Source organism: Oculina patagonica, chromosome 1, assembly GCF_052425735.1.
Source record: "Oculina patagonica isolate OP01 chromosome 1, crgOcupat, whole genome shotgun sequence".
Lineage (NCBI taxonomy): Eukaryota > Metazoa > Cnidaria > Anthozoa > Scleractinia > Oculinidae > Oculina > Oculina patagonica.
In genome coordinates, this window is record NC_135758.1 from 32867533 (window position 1) to 32883048 (window position 15516).

The 15516-nt window shown below is 38.7% G+C and overlaps 3 protein-coding genes across 4 annotated transcripts; 2 read left to right on the plus strand and 1 right to left on the minus strand.

Annotated features, from left to right (window-relative positions):
* The first annotated feature begins 446 nt into the window (after positions 1–446).
* LOC144665053 (uncharacterized) lies at positions 447–2137 on the plus strand. The gene is made up of 4 exons (XM_078526233.1): positions 447–583; positions 770–922; positions 1215–1343; positions 1629–2137. The coding sequence occupies exons 1-4, from the start codon at positions 448–450 to the stop codon at positions 2012–2014; spliced, it is 804 nt and encodes a 267-aa protein (XP_078382359.1). The 5' UTR covers position 447; the 3' UTR covers positions 2015–2137.
* Positions 2138–2597: 460 nt separating this feature from the next.
* Positions 2598–8580, minus strand: LOC144665063 (large ribosomal subunit protein eL8-like). Its single transcript, XM_078526243.1, has 6 exons — positions 8526–8580; positions 6934–7048; positions 6348–6497; positions 4762–4982; positions 4596–4666; positions 2598–2872 (listed from the first exon to the last, which is right to left on the minus strand). The coding sequence occupies exons 1-6, from the start codon at positions 8526–8528 to the stop codon at positions 2647–2649; spliced, it is 786 nt and encodes a 261-aa protein (XP_078382369.1). The 5' UTR covers positions 8529–8580; the 3' UTR covers positions 2598–2646.
* Positions 8581–8611: 31 nt separating this feature from the next.
* On the plus strand, positions 8612–12779 carry LOC144665085 (mediator of RNA polymerase II transcription subunit 22-like). Of its 2 annotated transcripts, none has more exons than XM_078526268.1 (4): positions 8612–8710; positions 8883–9027; positions 9127–9207; positions 12053–12779. In XM_078526268.1, exons 2-4 carry the CDS (start codon positions 8902–8904, stop codon positions 12269–12271), a joined length of 426 nt encoding a protein of 141 aa, XP_078382394.1. In that variant the 5' UTR covers positions 8612–8710; positions 8883–8901; the 3' UTR covers positions 12272–12779. The 2 variants fall into 2 exon arrangements, with proteins under 2 accessions (XP_078382394.1, XP_078382389.1); XM_078526263.1 differs by having other exon boundaries at positions 8613–8710; positions 8899–9027.
* Positions 12780–15516: the final 2737 nt, after the last annotated feature.

The following is a 15516-nucleotide window of genomic DNA, read 5'->3' on the forward strand; positions in this document are numbered from 1 at the left end:
TTGAGAATTCTGATAAAAGTTTTCTGATTTCCTACGTAAAAACGTCTGGACGCCACATTAGTATAATACCCAAGTACAAGGAAGTGACCTACTGACCTTGAGCACGACGTTATGTAAACAAATTTCTAACACGTTAAAACACCACTTGTTCGAGTTCGATCATTGAAACTGTCCTTGCTCACTAGTAGTCAGCGAGGACAGTTTCTAAAATGATATAAAATATGCTTTACAGAGGATTTTCAAGGATAGAAAATCTGTATTTTTTAATAGAAAATATCGGCCAAATTATGTTCTAATAATTTTATTTTGGAATATTAAAGCTACTCGTGAAATAGGAAGTTTTAATATCGTCTAGACGATGTTTATAAATTTTGACTTTATAATTTGAATTACAATATGCAGTTATCACTCAAGTGTAACGTAAGGTATAAAGCAAAGTGCCACGTAATGTTTTGCGTACTTGAAAAGATATCTTTTTGCGAGTGCTTTTGTGTACGCCAACTTGGTCCAACTTCCATCAAGATGAGATTTTGTTTTATACTTGCCATTTTATTCGCCTTAACTATATGGCATGTCATTGCAGGTATTACTTTTTTTAAAAAAAAAATTGCGCACTGAAAAGTTTTCAGCCTGTTGGCATGAAAATAGCGTTTTAACTTTTATTTTTTTTAAGTTGCATTAGTTCTAATATCCTCGCTATACAAGTTTATACTTTTCGCCGTTTTACTGTTTGATTGCATTTCACTAACTTTTCTTGTTTTATATATAGCCGAGAACTGTTTAAGCTGCCGTAGTCCCAGAGAGCCTCCGAGTCCTTCATTCCAAGTGAATTTACTGAACAAGAAATGGTCTGGGAGCGACAGCAACATTGCTTGGGTTGATAATTTGACTGGCGGAAAACCTGGAACTTGCGCTTCCCAAGGTATCTTTGATCACTCGATCTTTCAGGTTGTTTATTGATGAGGAAAGTGTGGGGTAAATAAAATACACTGGATAGGAGATCGTTGACTCGAGGTTATAAAAGCAAGGGGCCTGAGAAAAGCACCTATTTTTTAAACGGGCCGTTTTTTCCCAGAAACTTGACTTTCATGCAAAACACATAGAAGTGCAAAACACATAGAAGTATCACTGTGTATTGAACACAAATATGTTTTTACCGACACAAAACTGTTGTACAAAAAAATTTGATGAGTGTATCTGATTGTCATTCACAGGTAAGCTTCGCATAAGGTTTGATCCAAGATGCGGCCCCAAACGAACCGCCAGGATCGACTTGTGGTTTGCTCGTCAAGTTACAGGATTCTCGTTTGACATCGGTGACTCGCCCACAGTTAATGGATTCGGTAAGAAAAGAGGATGGTTTTGGTTGCATGCGAACATATAATTACTTAATCATGCGTAACCGAGCAATCAACACCAAATACTAGTATCTCTGTCAACGCCTCATTTTCCCTTCTTTTTCTCCAAATTTTTTGTTTTTTGACACGATGGCTTTCCTAATTGTCTTACGGATTCTTTTTTATGAACGTGTTTCAAAATTATGTTTTTTTTTTCACTCGTCGGCTATTTACCTGTCCAACTTATTTTTTAACTTTGTATCATTTTTTCTCGTTTTCAATTTCTTCTAGGTGGAGATTCAGGAACAACCCCAAACACCGCTGAGGTGCATGGAAAAGAGAGACACCTGTTAATATATTCCAACGTACTTACTGGTTACCAGGACTACACAACAAACGGCCACCTGACGGTTGAAGAAAAATGGAAAGCCCTTAGTGATCACGTGACCTATTATATCAGTCACGAGCGAGTGGAGGTCACCAACTACCGCGGTTACCAAGCTGTGTACGACAGCAGATATCTCTTTGTTCTGGATGGTGGGCCGATCGGAAAATCACCCTTTTCCTATTCTTATGCAAAGGTCGAGACCGACATCTGGCTGAGCATGAACCGTGTGATCAGCGGTTCATACCGGTCTGGGACTGGTCTTTGTAAGGTGGCCATCACCTGGGTTTAGCAGTCAAGAACTGAGTCTTAGGAGAGGGAGGTCGGAGACACTGTTTCTACCTCAACTTTTCCTTGACTGCAGTCAATTGTAACAATGCTGTATTACACTGAACAATAAACGCATTGTACTAAACATCAATGTTTCTTATTTGACTTCTCTGACTAATACAGTATTTTTTATGTCCTAACATTCCAATTTGAATAATCAGAAACTTGCACAAAAAACAACACAGGATTATGATCCCAGCAGTCTGTCGTGGTTACTTGAAGACAAAAGTAAAAACAAAATCGTTTAAAAGTTTAAAGAAAGATCAAATTTGTAACCCATCTTTGACTCCTATTTTTGTATTTGGGAGCTTGAACTTACAATTACCTTACCACCCTTCTTCCACTATATGCCCCCCACCCATCCACCCAATGGAGGTTACCCTGAACTTCAGCAGTCTTCTCTGGTCACTTTCTCCTGGGAAAGACCTCTGATGTCTTTCTTGGGAGTAAGAGATGAGAGAACACGGTTGAAACTCAGGCTTCAAACTGGTGGGAACCTCCTTCTCTTTAAAGAAAATAGCGTGGCAAACGAACAATACAACTGGTTCTAAAGCAGCATTTTTTTTTATTACATTTGGAAAGTGTTTTTACACATCAGACTTTCATCTCCTTGATCTTGGCCTTCTCAAGTTTATGTGCAGCTGCCTGGGACTTGTTTCCCATGATGCCACCTCCCCAGTGCTTTCTGATCTCATCAAACCTCTCATTGAAGTTAGTCTTGACAGCTTCGCAGAGGTTAGCAAAGTTGTTCTTGTCTTCTGGTCGCACAGCAGTGAAGCACAGTACTGTGGCCGTCTTCTTGTGTACTACCTTACCCAATCTGTAGGCATTACCATACAGCAAGTGTTAACATTTATATCACTCTCTGACTAAACTGGACAAGATTTCTGGAGTCTTCTTCTATACTACAATAAGCGACAAATGTGTTGACACATTGTCATTTTAAGCCCCATTCTATTGTAACTTGGTCTAATTTCACCTTTTGCCCCTCCTTATACAACATTGGATGGGGGAGAGGGGGTATTTTGGCAGAGTGTGAAGAAAATTAAAATCTAGCGGTAAATTTGCAATAAATACTGCAAGGTGAAGTCAATGTGTCAACTACTTTTAACTACGATTCAGGGCTCGAGACTAACTTTTTTGCTAACTAGCCAAGTGGCTAACTAGCCAAGTGGCTAGTGACAGCTTTGATTACACTAGCCAAAACTTATTTTCTACTAGCCACAATTTTTAAGCATAGTTATTCTTTTAGGGGGGGGGGGGGAGGGTGAAAACAATGTGCGATAATGTTTAAACCTTGAGCCATAAAATGTTCCATAAATCTTTGTTTTTTTTCTTACAAAATTTGGCTTTGTTCTTCACTATAAAAAATGTACATGTACACGCGTTTTTGTCAACTAGATTGTTTAAAGCTTCACATTCTATAATGTCAAGAGTTTACTTAGTTATATTCTCTGAGAGACGATTTTAATACATGCGGTTTCTTGCCAATGCCTGATTTTTTCACTAGCCATTTTGGCTAGTGAAAGGCCAAAACTGCATTTTTACTAGCCTTTGGCTAGTTGGCTACCGTTAGTCTCGAGCCCTGTAAGGTTGTAGCTTGCAGTTATGTCTAAAGCATGGTTTATACTAGCGACATAACATCAACATAACTACATAAAGAAAAATTAAGTTTTTCTTTATGTCAATGTGCTTATGTCATTAAATTCCTCCTACAGCCGAACCTCTATTAATCAGGGTCTCAAAGGGGTTTAGGGCTCCAGGCTAAAAAATGCAGGACTCCAGGGCTCCATATCCTCTGCTTTCGGGCTCCGGGCTCCACAATGCATGCACTAAAAATTATTTTGCAACACAAAATCGAGTCCGCAAATTAAAACGTCTGCAATTCTGACCAGTTTTCATGAGTTTTTTAAACCCAAGAAGCCGGTTCTCATGTCTCCAACTATTAAAAGGGAACTTGAATATCACTAGGCCATGGAGCGGATCAGATTTCTATGCTCTATGTGACCGAAACTCGAGGTATCATCTTGACATCTTTCACGTGGCGTTGATCTTTGGTCAAAGCTAAGATGAATTCTGCCTTGCTGTTGTTTCGTTTAAATCCGAAATGAGTGCATCAAGCGGGTGAAAAGAAGCTGATCTGCTTGATGCAACCGTCTGTTTATATAAACTGGGGGCAGACAAGGCCTGCCATTGTTGGAGTGTGATGTTAAAACGTGAGCGAACGGCTACATCAAACAAACAAAATGCAGTCATAAAACAAGAAAAATGCAATCTAGGATCGCGAATGATCAAATTTCAAAACGCTGGGTTCTGGGATCCGCAGAAAATTTCTTTGGGCTTCAGGCTCCACAGGCAAAAAAGGATCAGGGCTCCAGTCAGTAAAATGATCGGGCTCCGGGCTCCAAAGCAGAAATTTCAGGGCTCCAGTGACCCCCCCTTTGAGACCCTGAATAATCAGAAACAAGTTTTGGTTCGAGTAATAATCTATGCAATAGACTTGAAAGTGCATTTAATATTGATAATATAGAGACAGTACTGACCTGGCTTTGCCCTTCACAATACAGTAAGGCACACCCATTTTCCTGCACAAAGCTGGCAGCCACACAACAAGCTGAAAAAAAAAGAATTGGTGAAATCATCTCTAAAGATTTCTCTTCACTTTGCTCCAGAATTCACTCCAGAATTCCTCACTCCACTACAACTTACCTCAATAGGGTCAACATCATGACCGATGACCACAAGTTGTGCTTTCTTGTTTTCCACAAGACTAGTCACATGATTAAGACCATATTTGATCACAACTGGCTTCTTGCCTGCTGGTTCTTCCTTGCCCTCTGCTTTCTTTTCAGCCTTGGCTGTGAGACGAGCTTTCTTCTCAGCTTTAGTCTCTGGACGATACTTGTGCATTAGCTTAAAAAGCTGGGTAGCTAAAGTGGTAAAAAGTCAGTTAATTCTCTTTGAAAAATACATCAGCTACACTTGAGCACAGTGTGACTTGAAAAGTGAAGCTGTCATATCCTTGTCTCGGTTCTTTTGTCCCTTAAGAATGTTTGCCCCGCTTGTTTGGGTTATGCATCTACAGGCAGTTTACATTGTATGGACAGTGTCATAACACATTACTCAGTATCTTACTGATCAGTTACCAAACAAAAATAATTGACCTAAACCAAGCCAACTGTAAGTAAATAATGTAAGCATCTTTAAAAGACATTATTCTAACAGACTACATTTTATTTTGAAATCCTAGCACCACAAACCTAAGATAGCATGAGCAAACAGACAACATTTTGCATGCAACTACCAGTTCACATAGGCGTACGAGGTGGGGGGGGGGGGGGGGGCGAGGGGGGCTGCAGCCCCCCCAGTGCCAAAATTTTTCGGGCAAAATGCTTAGAATTCGGGCAACAAGCCTAGAGGAAGAATAGAAAAAAAGCCGACAAATCTCAACATTACGTTCGAAACGAATTACATCTATAGAAAAAAGTATTGAAAATATACTGAATTTTGTAGTTCAAAAGTCCAAATTTCTCATTCATCTGTTTTCGTTTTCTCTCGCAAATTGCTATAATCATGGTCAATTTTTCGCGCAAATTTTGCATGACCCCTCAGTTTGATTTAATTGCAATCACCTTTTCCATAGCTTGCGGACTTTGAGAAAGTCTATTTTTTTTTCGGGCAATAAGGTGTCCGCCCCCCCAGGTCCGAAGGTGCCTGTATGCCAATGCCAGTTCAGAGAAAACATCCTTTCATGGTGAATTGGTAATGGTACTGCACGCTAACCTCTGATAGGGTTGCAGAAAGTTGTCTGCACTAAGCGTCATTTTACTGTAAGAAAACTCTATGTAAGACGGACACCTCTCTACGACGGACAACGGACACTATGAAACAGCCAACGGACACGCACAAAAAGTTATTTTTAAGTGAATAATACTTCAAAACTTGTTATCGACATATTGCATAGTAGGTCAGTGCCTTTAGAATACCAAAATACCGCTAAAACGCATTACTTCTTTTCTTAAACTTGTATATGGGCACCAAAAATTTAGTTTTCTATTTACAGTATTAGCGTTTGATATTATTTTTGTTCCACTTTATAGGTTTTGCTTACGTAAGGGACTAAAAACAGACGTTTATTCATTGTGCATAGCCGTTAAGCTTCATCGTCTCAAAATTTCTGGTGTCACGTTACCTCGACTCTCTATGAGGCGGACAGTTCGGCCAGTCCCGACAGTGTCCGTCTTAGAGAGAGTTGACTGTAATCATAGCAAAAAAAAGAAGAATTTACTACATACCAGTTTGTTTGTCCAGTGTCTGTGTAAACTGGTTAATTGAGGGAGGAACCTTTAAACGCTGGTAAAGAACACTCTTTTGCCTTTGAAGCCTGATGTATTTTGGCCATCTGACAAATCTGCTCAAGTCCCGTTTGGGCTGGATATCCCCACCTAAATGTCAACAAAAAAACACTCTTCTGTGACTTAAAATCTTTACTCAGTTGTGTGATTGGTTAAAAATGTTTTGCAAAATTTGCAAATAGCTTGCAACAGCTTTCAGAATGATCAAATGTAAACTCACCCTAACACAGTTAAAATAAATACTATTAAGTATAATCCACACAAGTGAATAGTGCTTTTCTCGCACACTGGTTGGTTAACTCTGAGGTGATTAGCAAAGTACTATTCACCTCCGAGCAGCTAAAGAGAAATAAACTGCCTTTGTGCGTCGTTTTGATTACCCAAAGTGATGTTTTGGTCTGCCAGTTATTCAACTTGTGTGGTATAGAGTAAAACAATTATTCACCTCAGTGCTGATGAATGTGGTGGATATTTACCTCCACTTCGGTGAATTGTTGATTATTATTTTTTTTAATAACCATCTTACCAATGCCAAAATTCCTTGGCCTTTTCTCAATGAGAGGGTTTACAACCTTTTTAGGGGCAGGTTTTGATGCGGTGTAAGGGGCAGGTGCCACCTTCTTGACCCTCTTTACTTTAGGCTGCCAATCAAACAAAAGTGTGTTAGTGGCTTTCACGAAAATAACAAGATAGGTTCACTTGCATGAACAAAATCGAAAGTAAATAAATTTCAGAGTAGGTAAAAAGGAACTCTGATTAAACTCAGACTCCTCAAAAAGACATTCCAAAAGTTAATTATTGGTGTAATATTGTCATCCCATATTGGGACCGCCACTTAGCTGCAGCAAAGTGTACAAGATATAATCAAACCAGGCCCAGGTTGTTCAAATGATAGTAAATGCTAACCAAGAGATTAATTATAATCAGATAGATATTAAAGTAGGTTTTGTTAACACTTATCCACTGGATGGGCTAGTGTTGCAAGAACTTGATTATTTTATATAGACCTTTCCTTTATTTTGTATTTATATTTTGAGAAAGCAATATTTTGGTCACAACAAATGTTGAACTGTTTACAATAAAACTGGATGTTATACATATCACAAATGAAAAAGGCTTACGTGTACATGTATAACAATCTCAGTAATGCACCTATCAATGTTCCCGGGGGGGGGAGGCGGGCAAAGGCACGGGAGACAACAGACGCCCCTCTGTCGGGCTGACGAGTGCGTCCCGGGGGTTGGGACATTGACTTTGACCGGGAGCGCCTGGATCCCCGACGCGAACCGCCCTCTCGTGGTTGGAATCAATGCTCATGCAAGGACATTCGAGTTTTCATCGCATATCTGCCACTTTTAACGCCATAGTCAATAGCGAAAGTTACTTCAAGACATGGAGTAGCGGAGCGCGACCGAACCACGGTTGATGACAAATCGTAAGGATGGGACTTGACTGCCCCGGTGGGCCAGGACGAACCCACCCCGGGAAGACTGCAACGTCACCCCCCGGCCCCCCCCCCCCCCCGCGGATACATTGATAGGTGCATAAATCCAAGTATTAGGTTTAAAAACCATTCATAAACAAATTGATCAGAGACCATTTTCCGATTTCCTGGATAATATAGATCGGAATCAAAACACACTTAAACACCTGAAAGCTGAAATATTTCGCATCTGAAAAACTGACACTGAATACTATCGCCAATACAAAAACTCACGTGCAAAATTATATCCTCTTCGATACTTTAATGTGGAGGAAAACAAACCAACATAAATATCCAAAAACATATGAACAAAGAAATGCAGAAAAATGTCATACAATTTAGCCTTATTTTGATTTGAGGTAACAAGCCAATTTAATCAAGATAAAGCTATTTATAAGTAAAATGCTCTTTCTACAACTGAACAAATGTGGACGAAAACGATGAAAAGTCGCGAGACATATATATCGACAACAAAGTCTAAATTGAAGCTGTATTCACTCGACTGAAGTAAAAATAAGTTGTCAAAAGGGTAGGTCACATATTGGACGTTGGTTTATTAGCTCTCAAGAAGAGAAAAAACTTAAGATGGCCCAGATATAACATAGCTTGTATTACTATAAAACCTTGGGACTTACCATCTTTTTCGATGGCGGACGAAGAGGAAGGTTGCAGTGGCTCTTGGGAATTTCACTCAATACCCACAATACCGCGCGCGGCGTGACAAAAACAAAATGGCTGCCAACTGCTGACAACTTTTTCAAGTAAACTAAAACTTTCTGCCCTATTTATCCATAGAACGCGAAGTCATCGTATACTTTAGGTAAATATATATATTTAAAACGAGTAATTCTATGGATAAATGATAAAAATTTGCTGTAAATTCAATTTTAATCCTTTGAAATACTGTATGTATTGTAGTAAGCTTATAAACATAATTCTGGTCTCGTGATGTCGAATTAAAATCTTGATGAGCACTTTCTTTATTGTTTTAGGCTTGGGGTTTCGCAGGCCATGGCACAACCAAGCAGAATTTTACCCCAAAGTAAAGAGACTCTCCTGAAGTCTTACACTAAACGCCTGAAGGATGATGTAAAGTCAATACTTGATAACTTCACAGAAATTGTTAAATCTTCCAAGGTACATTTTACACTAGCTGTCATGCGTGTGTTTTTATGTTTTCTTAATGGTAGTCAACTTACAGGTGTTATTATTAAACCAAATGTTTGTTGTTCAAAGGTTGAAAATGAAACTCAAGTATCTCGGCTAACACAGTCTGCCCAGGATCAGTATGAAGTAAACGTCAGGGCTGCTAATATTGTAAGTTTGTCAAGTGTGAGGTTGAGCACAACATAGAACCCAGTCTGTAGAGTATAGCAGAAGTCAATGAGATCCCGCGTGCACCACGAGGGGTGCACATACCGCTGAAGAGGTCTATCTTCACAAAGATAACCCAAGCTCCCTCTGGAAGATTATAAATCGGGTCATACCATCCAGAGTCAAGGAAAGACCGACCTATTCGAAAGACTTAAAATCTATAGCAGACGACTTTAATATCTTCTTTTCCTCTGTTGGGAAAACTGCTGCTATAGCTTCTTCAGAGCTTGCACGTGAAAACAACATCGCTCTTCCGAGATCCTCGCCGGTTAATATAAGACCACACCCACAAGAGCTCTTTAATCTTAAGTGTGTCTCACTTGAACACGTGTGCCGTATAGTTCTATCGTTACCATTAAATAAGTTTCCTGGACCAGACAAGGTGAGCATGCGTGTTATCAGAGACTGTCTTCCGGTGATTTTGGGTCCTTTGACGGAGATCATTAACTGCTCTCTATCCACCAACACCTTTCCAACAGCATGGAAATCAGCGGAAGTAATACCATTACTTAAAGAAGGTGATCATGAAGTGGCGTCTAACAACCGCCCCCTGTCTCTTTTAAGCGTTGTTTCTAAAGTACCGTATTTTCTCAATTAGACGCCCCCGGCGTTTATTTAAAACTTGGCTCCGTGGATCCGGCGTTTATTTGAATGGTGCAGTTTATTCGAGCAAAATGTTTATTAAACAAGGGTTTTTAATCATTATTTATGACATGAATGTATCTTGCCATCATACCTAAAGCATGTTACACCTCAAATAAATGCCTAAAAGGCTTAGGTACCACTCTACCTTGGAGACCCAGCGTTTATTCGGGGCCCGGCGTTTAATCGAGAAAATACGGTATGCGAGAAAATAGTTTTTGAACAGTTTACCAACTATTTAGTGAGTAACAACCAGCTAACCTCCCATCAGAGTGGAAACAAGAAATATCATTCTATTGAGACACTTAATGTATTTATTACGGATTCAATATTAGAAAGCATGGACAAGAAGCAGCTCACTGCGCTAGTATTGCTCGACCTCTCAAAGGCCTTTGACAGTATTAACCATATACGTTTACTACAGAAATTAACAAACATTGGCGCATCGCCTGCAACAGTGGAATGGTTCAAGAGCTATGTATCAAGTCGCTCCCAGTCAGTACGCATCCAATCTACACTGTCAGAGCCACTACTGTTAACACATGGTGTACCTCAGGGTGCAATCCTTTTGCCACTTCTTTTCTGTATATACCTTAACGACCTACCTGGTCTATCCCTTTCCTGTGGCCTCGAATCGTACGTCGACGATTCAAAACTATACCTATCCTTTCCTATGCCTGACATTGAAGAAGCAATGCAGAAACTTCAGCAAGATCTACATGAAGTTGCAACGTGGTGCTGTGAGAACGATTTATTAATAAATCCGGATAAAACCAAATTTTTACTCATTGGTACCAGGCAGTTGATGGGCAGACTTGATCTACTCCATCAGTCTCTTTTTTCGGCAAGCGCCTTCATCCTGCAGCATCTGCCATGGATTTGGGTGTGTCCCCAGACCCCAACCTTACTTACAACAACCATATCTCCAGAGTTGTATCTTCATGTTTTTCTAAGCTTTGTCAGATAAACAGAGTAAGATCAAGCTTCGATGCTAAGACCTTGGAAATGCTCATTAAGTCTTTAGTTTTTAGCAAAATGCTATATTGCTCGACTGTTTGGGCAAACACGTCATCCTCGAACATAAAAAAACTCCAGCATGTCCAAAACTTTGGTTACAAAATTGTTACCAACTCAAGGAAGTACGACCACGTGACTCCACTTCTCCGTCAGCTAAACTGGGTGCCTTTAAAAGAACAACTAGCCTTTAGAGATTTAGTATTAATGTACAAATGTCTAAATAATTTAGCACCCAGTAAATTTAAGCAACAAGTTTTGTAAAAGGTCTGATGTTCATGGACGAAAAACCCGCCAACACCAGAGCTTGCAAATTCCACTGTTCAGGACCGCAGCAGGCCAAAGAACATTTACATACAGAGCGGTAAACCTATGGAACAGCCTTGATATTGAAATCAAAAACGCTAACTCTCTGTACTCTTTTAAATCAAAGCTTAGGAATCATCTTCTTTTAAACTTTTAATCATTATTTTATTTAGTTTTCAATTTTATTTGTAAATATTAGTGTTAAGTAGATTTATTTTTTATTGTAAATAGTTTCTGAAAAGCCCTATGGGGAGATTACTATAATAATTAAAGTTCTTATCTTAATTCAGGAACTCGTGTGTGCATGGTTAATGTCTTGATGATGATGTCGCCTGCAATGAGGGTAGCAAAGGGTTTATGTGTGACACGTGAAAAGGGCAAAAATTAGTCCGTAACGTGTGAAAATAGGGCAAAAATTATACCATGACGCGTGAAAATAGCTAGAAAAGACGTGTTTCGTGAATTCTGCTGTTTCAAGTATACATGAGGCTTGAATTTGGTTAAAATTTGTACGTGAAACGGGATCACGACACCCCCTTTGCTACCCTTTGCAATGCTGCAAACTGGTGTGTACAATGAATATTTAGAAAAAAGGCTCGCATATGCACTTACCATACTCTGCAGACTGGCATGAAACTCTTATCAGTAGTTGTAATTGGCTGTCATGACTGGCAACTGCAGTAAACATGACCCACAACAGCATAAAGGAGAGGCCACGCATTTTAAAAATTAATGTTTGGGTGGGTGGAAATTTATTGGTGGGTTATGAAAAGCTATACCACATACTTTAATGTCTAATAAGATAATATTTTCTATTGCTTTCCAGGTTAGGGCAGGAGAATCTCTAATGAAGCTTGTGTCAGACATGAAGGAGTTTCTCATCTTGAATGATTTTCCATCAGTGAACACCAACATCTCTGAACGAAGCAACGCTCTCCAGGAGTTGACCAATCAAACAGATCAACAACTTTTAAACCTCAAACAAGACTTTGCTCTGAATTTATTTGAACTGGAACAATCATATTTCTCATCTAGTTACAGATAACCAGCTCCTATATTTGTGACTACAGCTTTAGTTTAATAGGTAGCAAGTAACTTGTTTCAACGTTTTTGCTGCTATTCTTGCTGATTTTTCCTGTGGAAGCCTTCATCCAGGAAATGTCAGCAGCATGGGAGGTCAAGTTCTTTTCAAGTTTTGTCCCATTCAAATGTGTTGCAGTTGTCCCGCATTCATGTGTACAATTTCTTCGCAGGTAGTGTATATAGGGAAGAAGTATCCAAGAAGTTTGGAAGGCTCCCCTTTTAGGTTAAAATGGAATGAAGGAGGGGAGGGGAGGCCGCATGTCACCTACCTTAACTTGTATGATGGATGAAATGGCACTGTGGATACCCTTTGAGTTTCAGAGTAGAGTTTGCGTATTTCACAACTGTCGCAATAAATTTTTGTGAATTGATACCTTGTGTCTGTTATAAAATTAAGTCACTTAGTTTTCAAGATTTTGCCTGCATAGATTAATGTTTGGAAACAAATAAAGTGCCAAAGTTATAATGGACTTTTTGTGACAGGGTGATACATGTTTTGTACAGATGATACGTGGTGTAATGGGGTGATAGATGGGTATTACAGGGTTTGAAAATGTAAAATACATGGTGTTTAACTGTAAAATTTTTGAATGCAGGACAATGCAGTGGCAAATCTTAAGCTTTCATTTTAGATAAGAAAATGTTCTAACTTTATTTTGTCCTTATAATTCAACTTTATCATAGCAAAGAGCTTTGTTGTCAAGGATTTAATTTGTTCATTTTATAGCCACCAAGGTTTTATTAGCCACTTTCACATAAAAAGCCACTCTTTTGCATATAACTAGACAAAGGAGATGGGAAAACAATTACTAGTATCAGATAACACTTTAATAAATAAATTCAAAGTTCAATTATTTATTTACAGTAATTACAAAATATATCAGTATCCATAACAATAAATAAATAAGTAAACAAATCCTAGAAAGCACATGTACATAATTCAAATATCTGATATCTATACTGCCAAAGACCTTTGCTTAATCACTTTTCTTTTCCTGACCCAGTTATGTTTTGCTCTGTACTAAAGCAGAAAAGAGATTAAATTGTCGTTTGATTATTTCAAGCGAAGGAATAGTCCCAACGCTGTGGGATGCCATTAATGATATTAAAACCAAAAAGTTTCGGAACTCAGCAGGTTTTAATATTTCGGCTTTTAGTGTTTATGTAAGTTACGGATGAAAAACTGCAACAACGATCAGAATGAACCGCCGAGTGAACAGCCCAACATGTGCATAAGCGCACGAATGGTCTGAACAAACAGACTGAGCAGACGAAGGTCGAAAGTGCAGAAAACCATCCATAAGACTGATTGACTAGAGAGTTTACTGACTTGATGGTAAAAAAAATCCTAATAGTTATGTTTGTGTAAGAAACAGACGCAATGACTGGCTATGGTGGTTTACTTAGTAGTGATCTGCTGTCCTTATTTAATTTTATCGCTTAGGCAAACTACCATTTTTATTTTAATCAAGGAATTCATAATAGTGAGCTCACTAAAAGTTTTTCTTGGATCGGAGTAGATTGTCATGAAAGCTCAGAAAGTCTGTCATTCTCGTCAGGGGCACAGTGACAGACCCGTTAGAGAGATTATTATTTCGCGAAGATTACGCTAGAAAACAGGATAAGCGCGCGCGGGAAGACGTTACATCGATCTTTCTATCCGTATTGTAACGTACCGTTAAACTAAAAGCCAAATCAGGGTAAATCTCTCTAAACCACGTTTCAAACTGTGGTACCACAGCTGGCCCTACGTGGCTGAGCTGACTGTTATCAATCTATACCGATGAAACGTTTACAAAATGTTAAAATAAGGCAAAAATGAATGACATAAGTTTTAAAGTTCGTTGAATGTGTTTCGAATTGATGATGAGATTATATCACTTAAAAGTGCCGCAAACTATTAAAATAAGCTTTCGCAGCTGTCTTTAACCATTGTTGTTTGGATTAAAGTGGTAAATTGTTTTTGATTATTTGAAGCGTGGTTTAGAGAGATTTACCCTGATTTGGCTTTTAGTTTATCGATACGTTACAATACGGATTAAAGATCAATGTAACGTCTTCCCGCACGCGCTTATCCCCTTTTTTTTTTCTAGCTTACTCTTAGCGAAATAATTATCTCTCTAAGGGGTCTGTCACTGTGCCCCTGACGAGAATGGCAGACTTTTTGAGCTTTCATGACAATCTACTCCGATCCAGGAAAACTTATTAGTGAGCTCACTATTATAAATTCTTCAATTTAACTAACAATGGTAATTTACTTAAGCGATAAAATTAAATAAGAACAACAGATCACTACTAAGTAAACCACCATAGCCACTCATTGCGTCGGTTACTTACACAAACATAACTATTAGGACTTTTTTCTTTACCATCTATAGCTAGTCAGTAAACCCTCTAGTCAGTCAGTCTTATGGATGGTTTTCTGCACTTTCAACCTTCGTCTGCTCAGTCTGTTTGTTCAGGCCTTTCAGGTGCTTATGCACATGTCAGGCTGTTCACTCAGCGGTTCATTCGGATCGTTGTTTTTGCAGTCTTCATCCGTTACTTACATAAACAGTAAAAGCCGAAATATTAAAACCTACTGAGTTACGAAACTTTTTGGTTTTAATATCACAAATGGCATCCCACAGCGTTGGAACTATTCCTTCGCTTCAAATAATCAAAAACAATTTTTGGTTTTCCTTTAATCCTAACAACAATGTTCAAAACATAGCTGCGAAAGCTTATTTAGTTTACGGCACTCATTAGTAATATAATCTCATCATTTATTGAAAACACATTCAACGAATTTTTAAAACTTAGGTCATAACATTTTGCCTTATTTTAACATTTTGTTAACGTTTCATCGGTATAGATTGAAAACAGTTAGCTCAGCCACGTAGGGCCAGCTGTGGTACCACAGTTTGAAACGTGGTTTAGAGAGATTTACCCTGATTTGGCTTTTAGTTATCGATACGTTACAATACGGATAAAAGATCAATGTAACGTCTTCCCGCGCGCGCTTATCCCTTTTTTTCTAGCTTACTCTTCGCGAAATAATTATCTCTCTAAGGGGTCTGTCACTGTGCCCCTGACGAGAATGGCAGACTTTCTGAGCTTTCATGACAATCTACTCCGATCCAGGAAAACTTATTAGTGAGCTCACTATTATAAATTCTTCAATTTAACTAACAATGGTAATTTACCTAAACGATAAAATTAAATAAG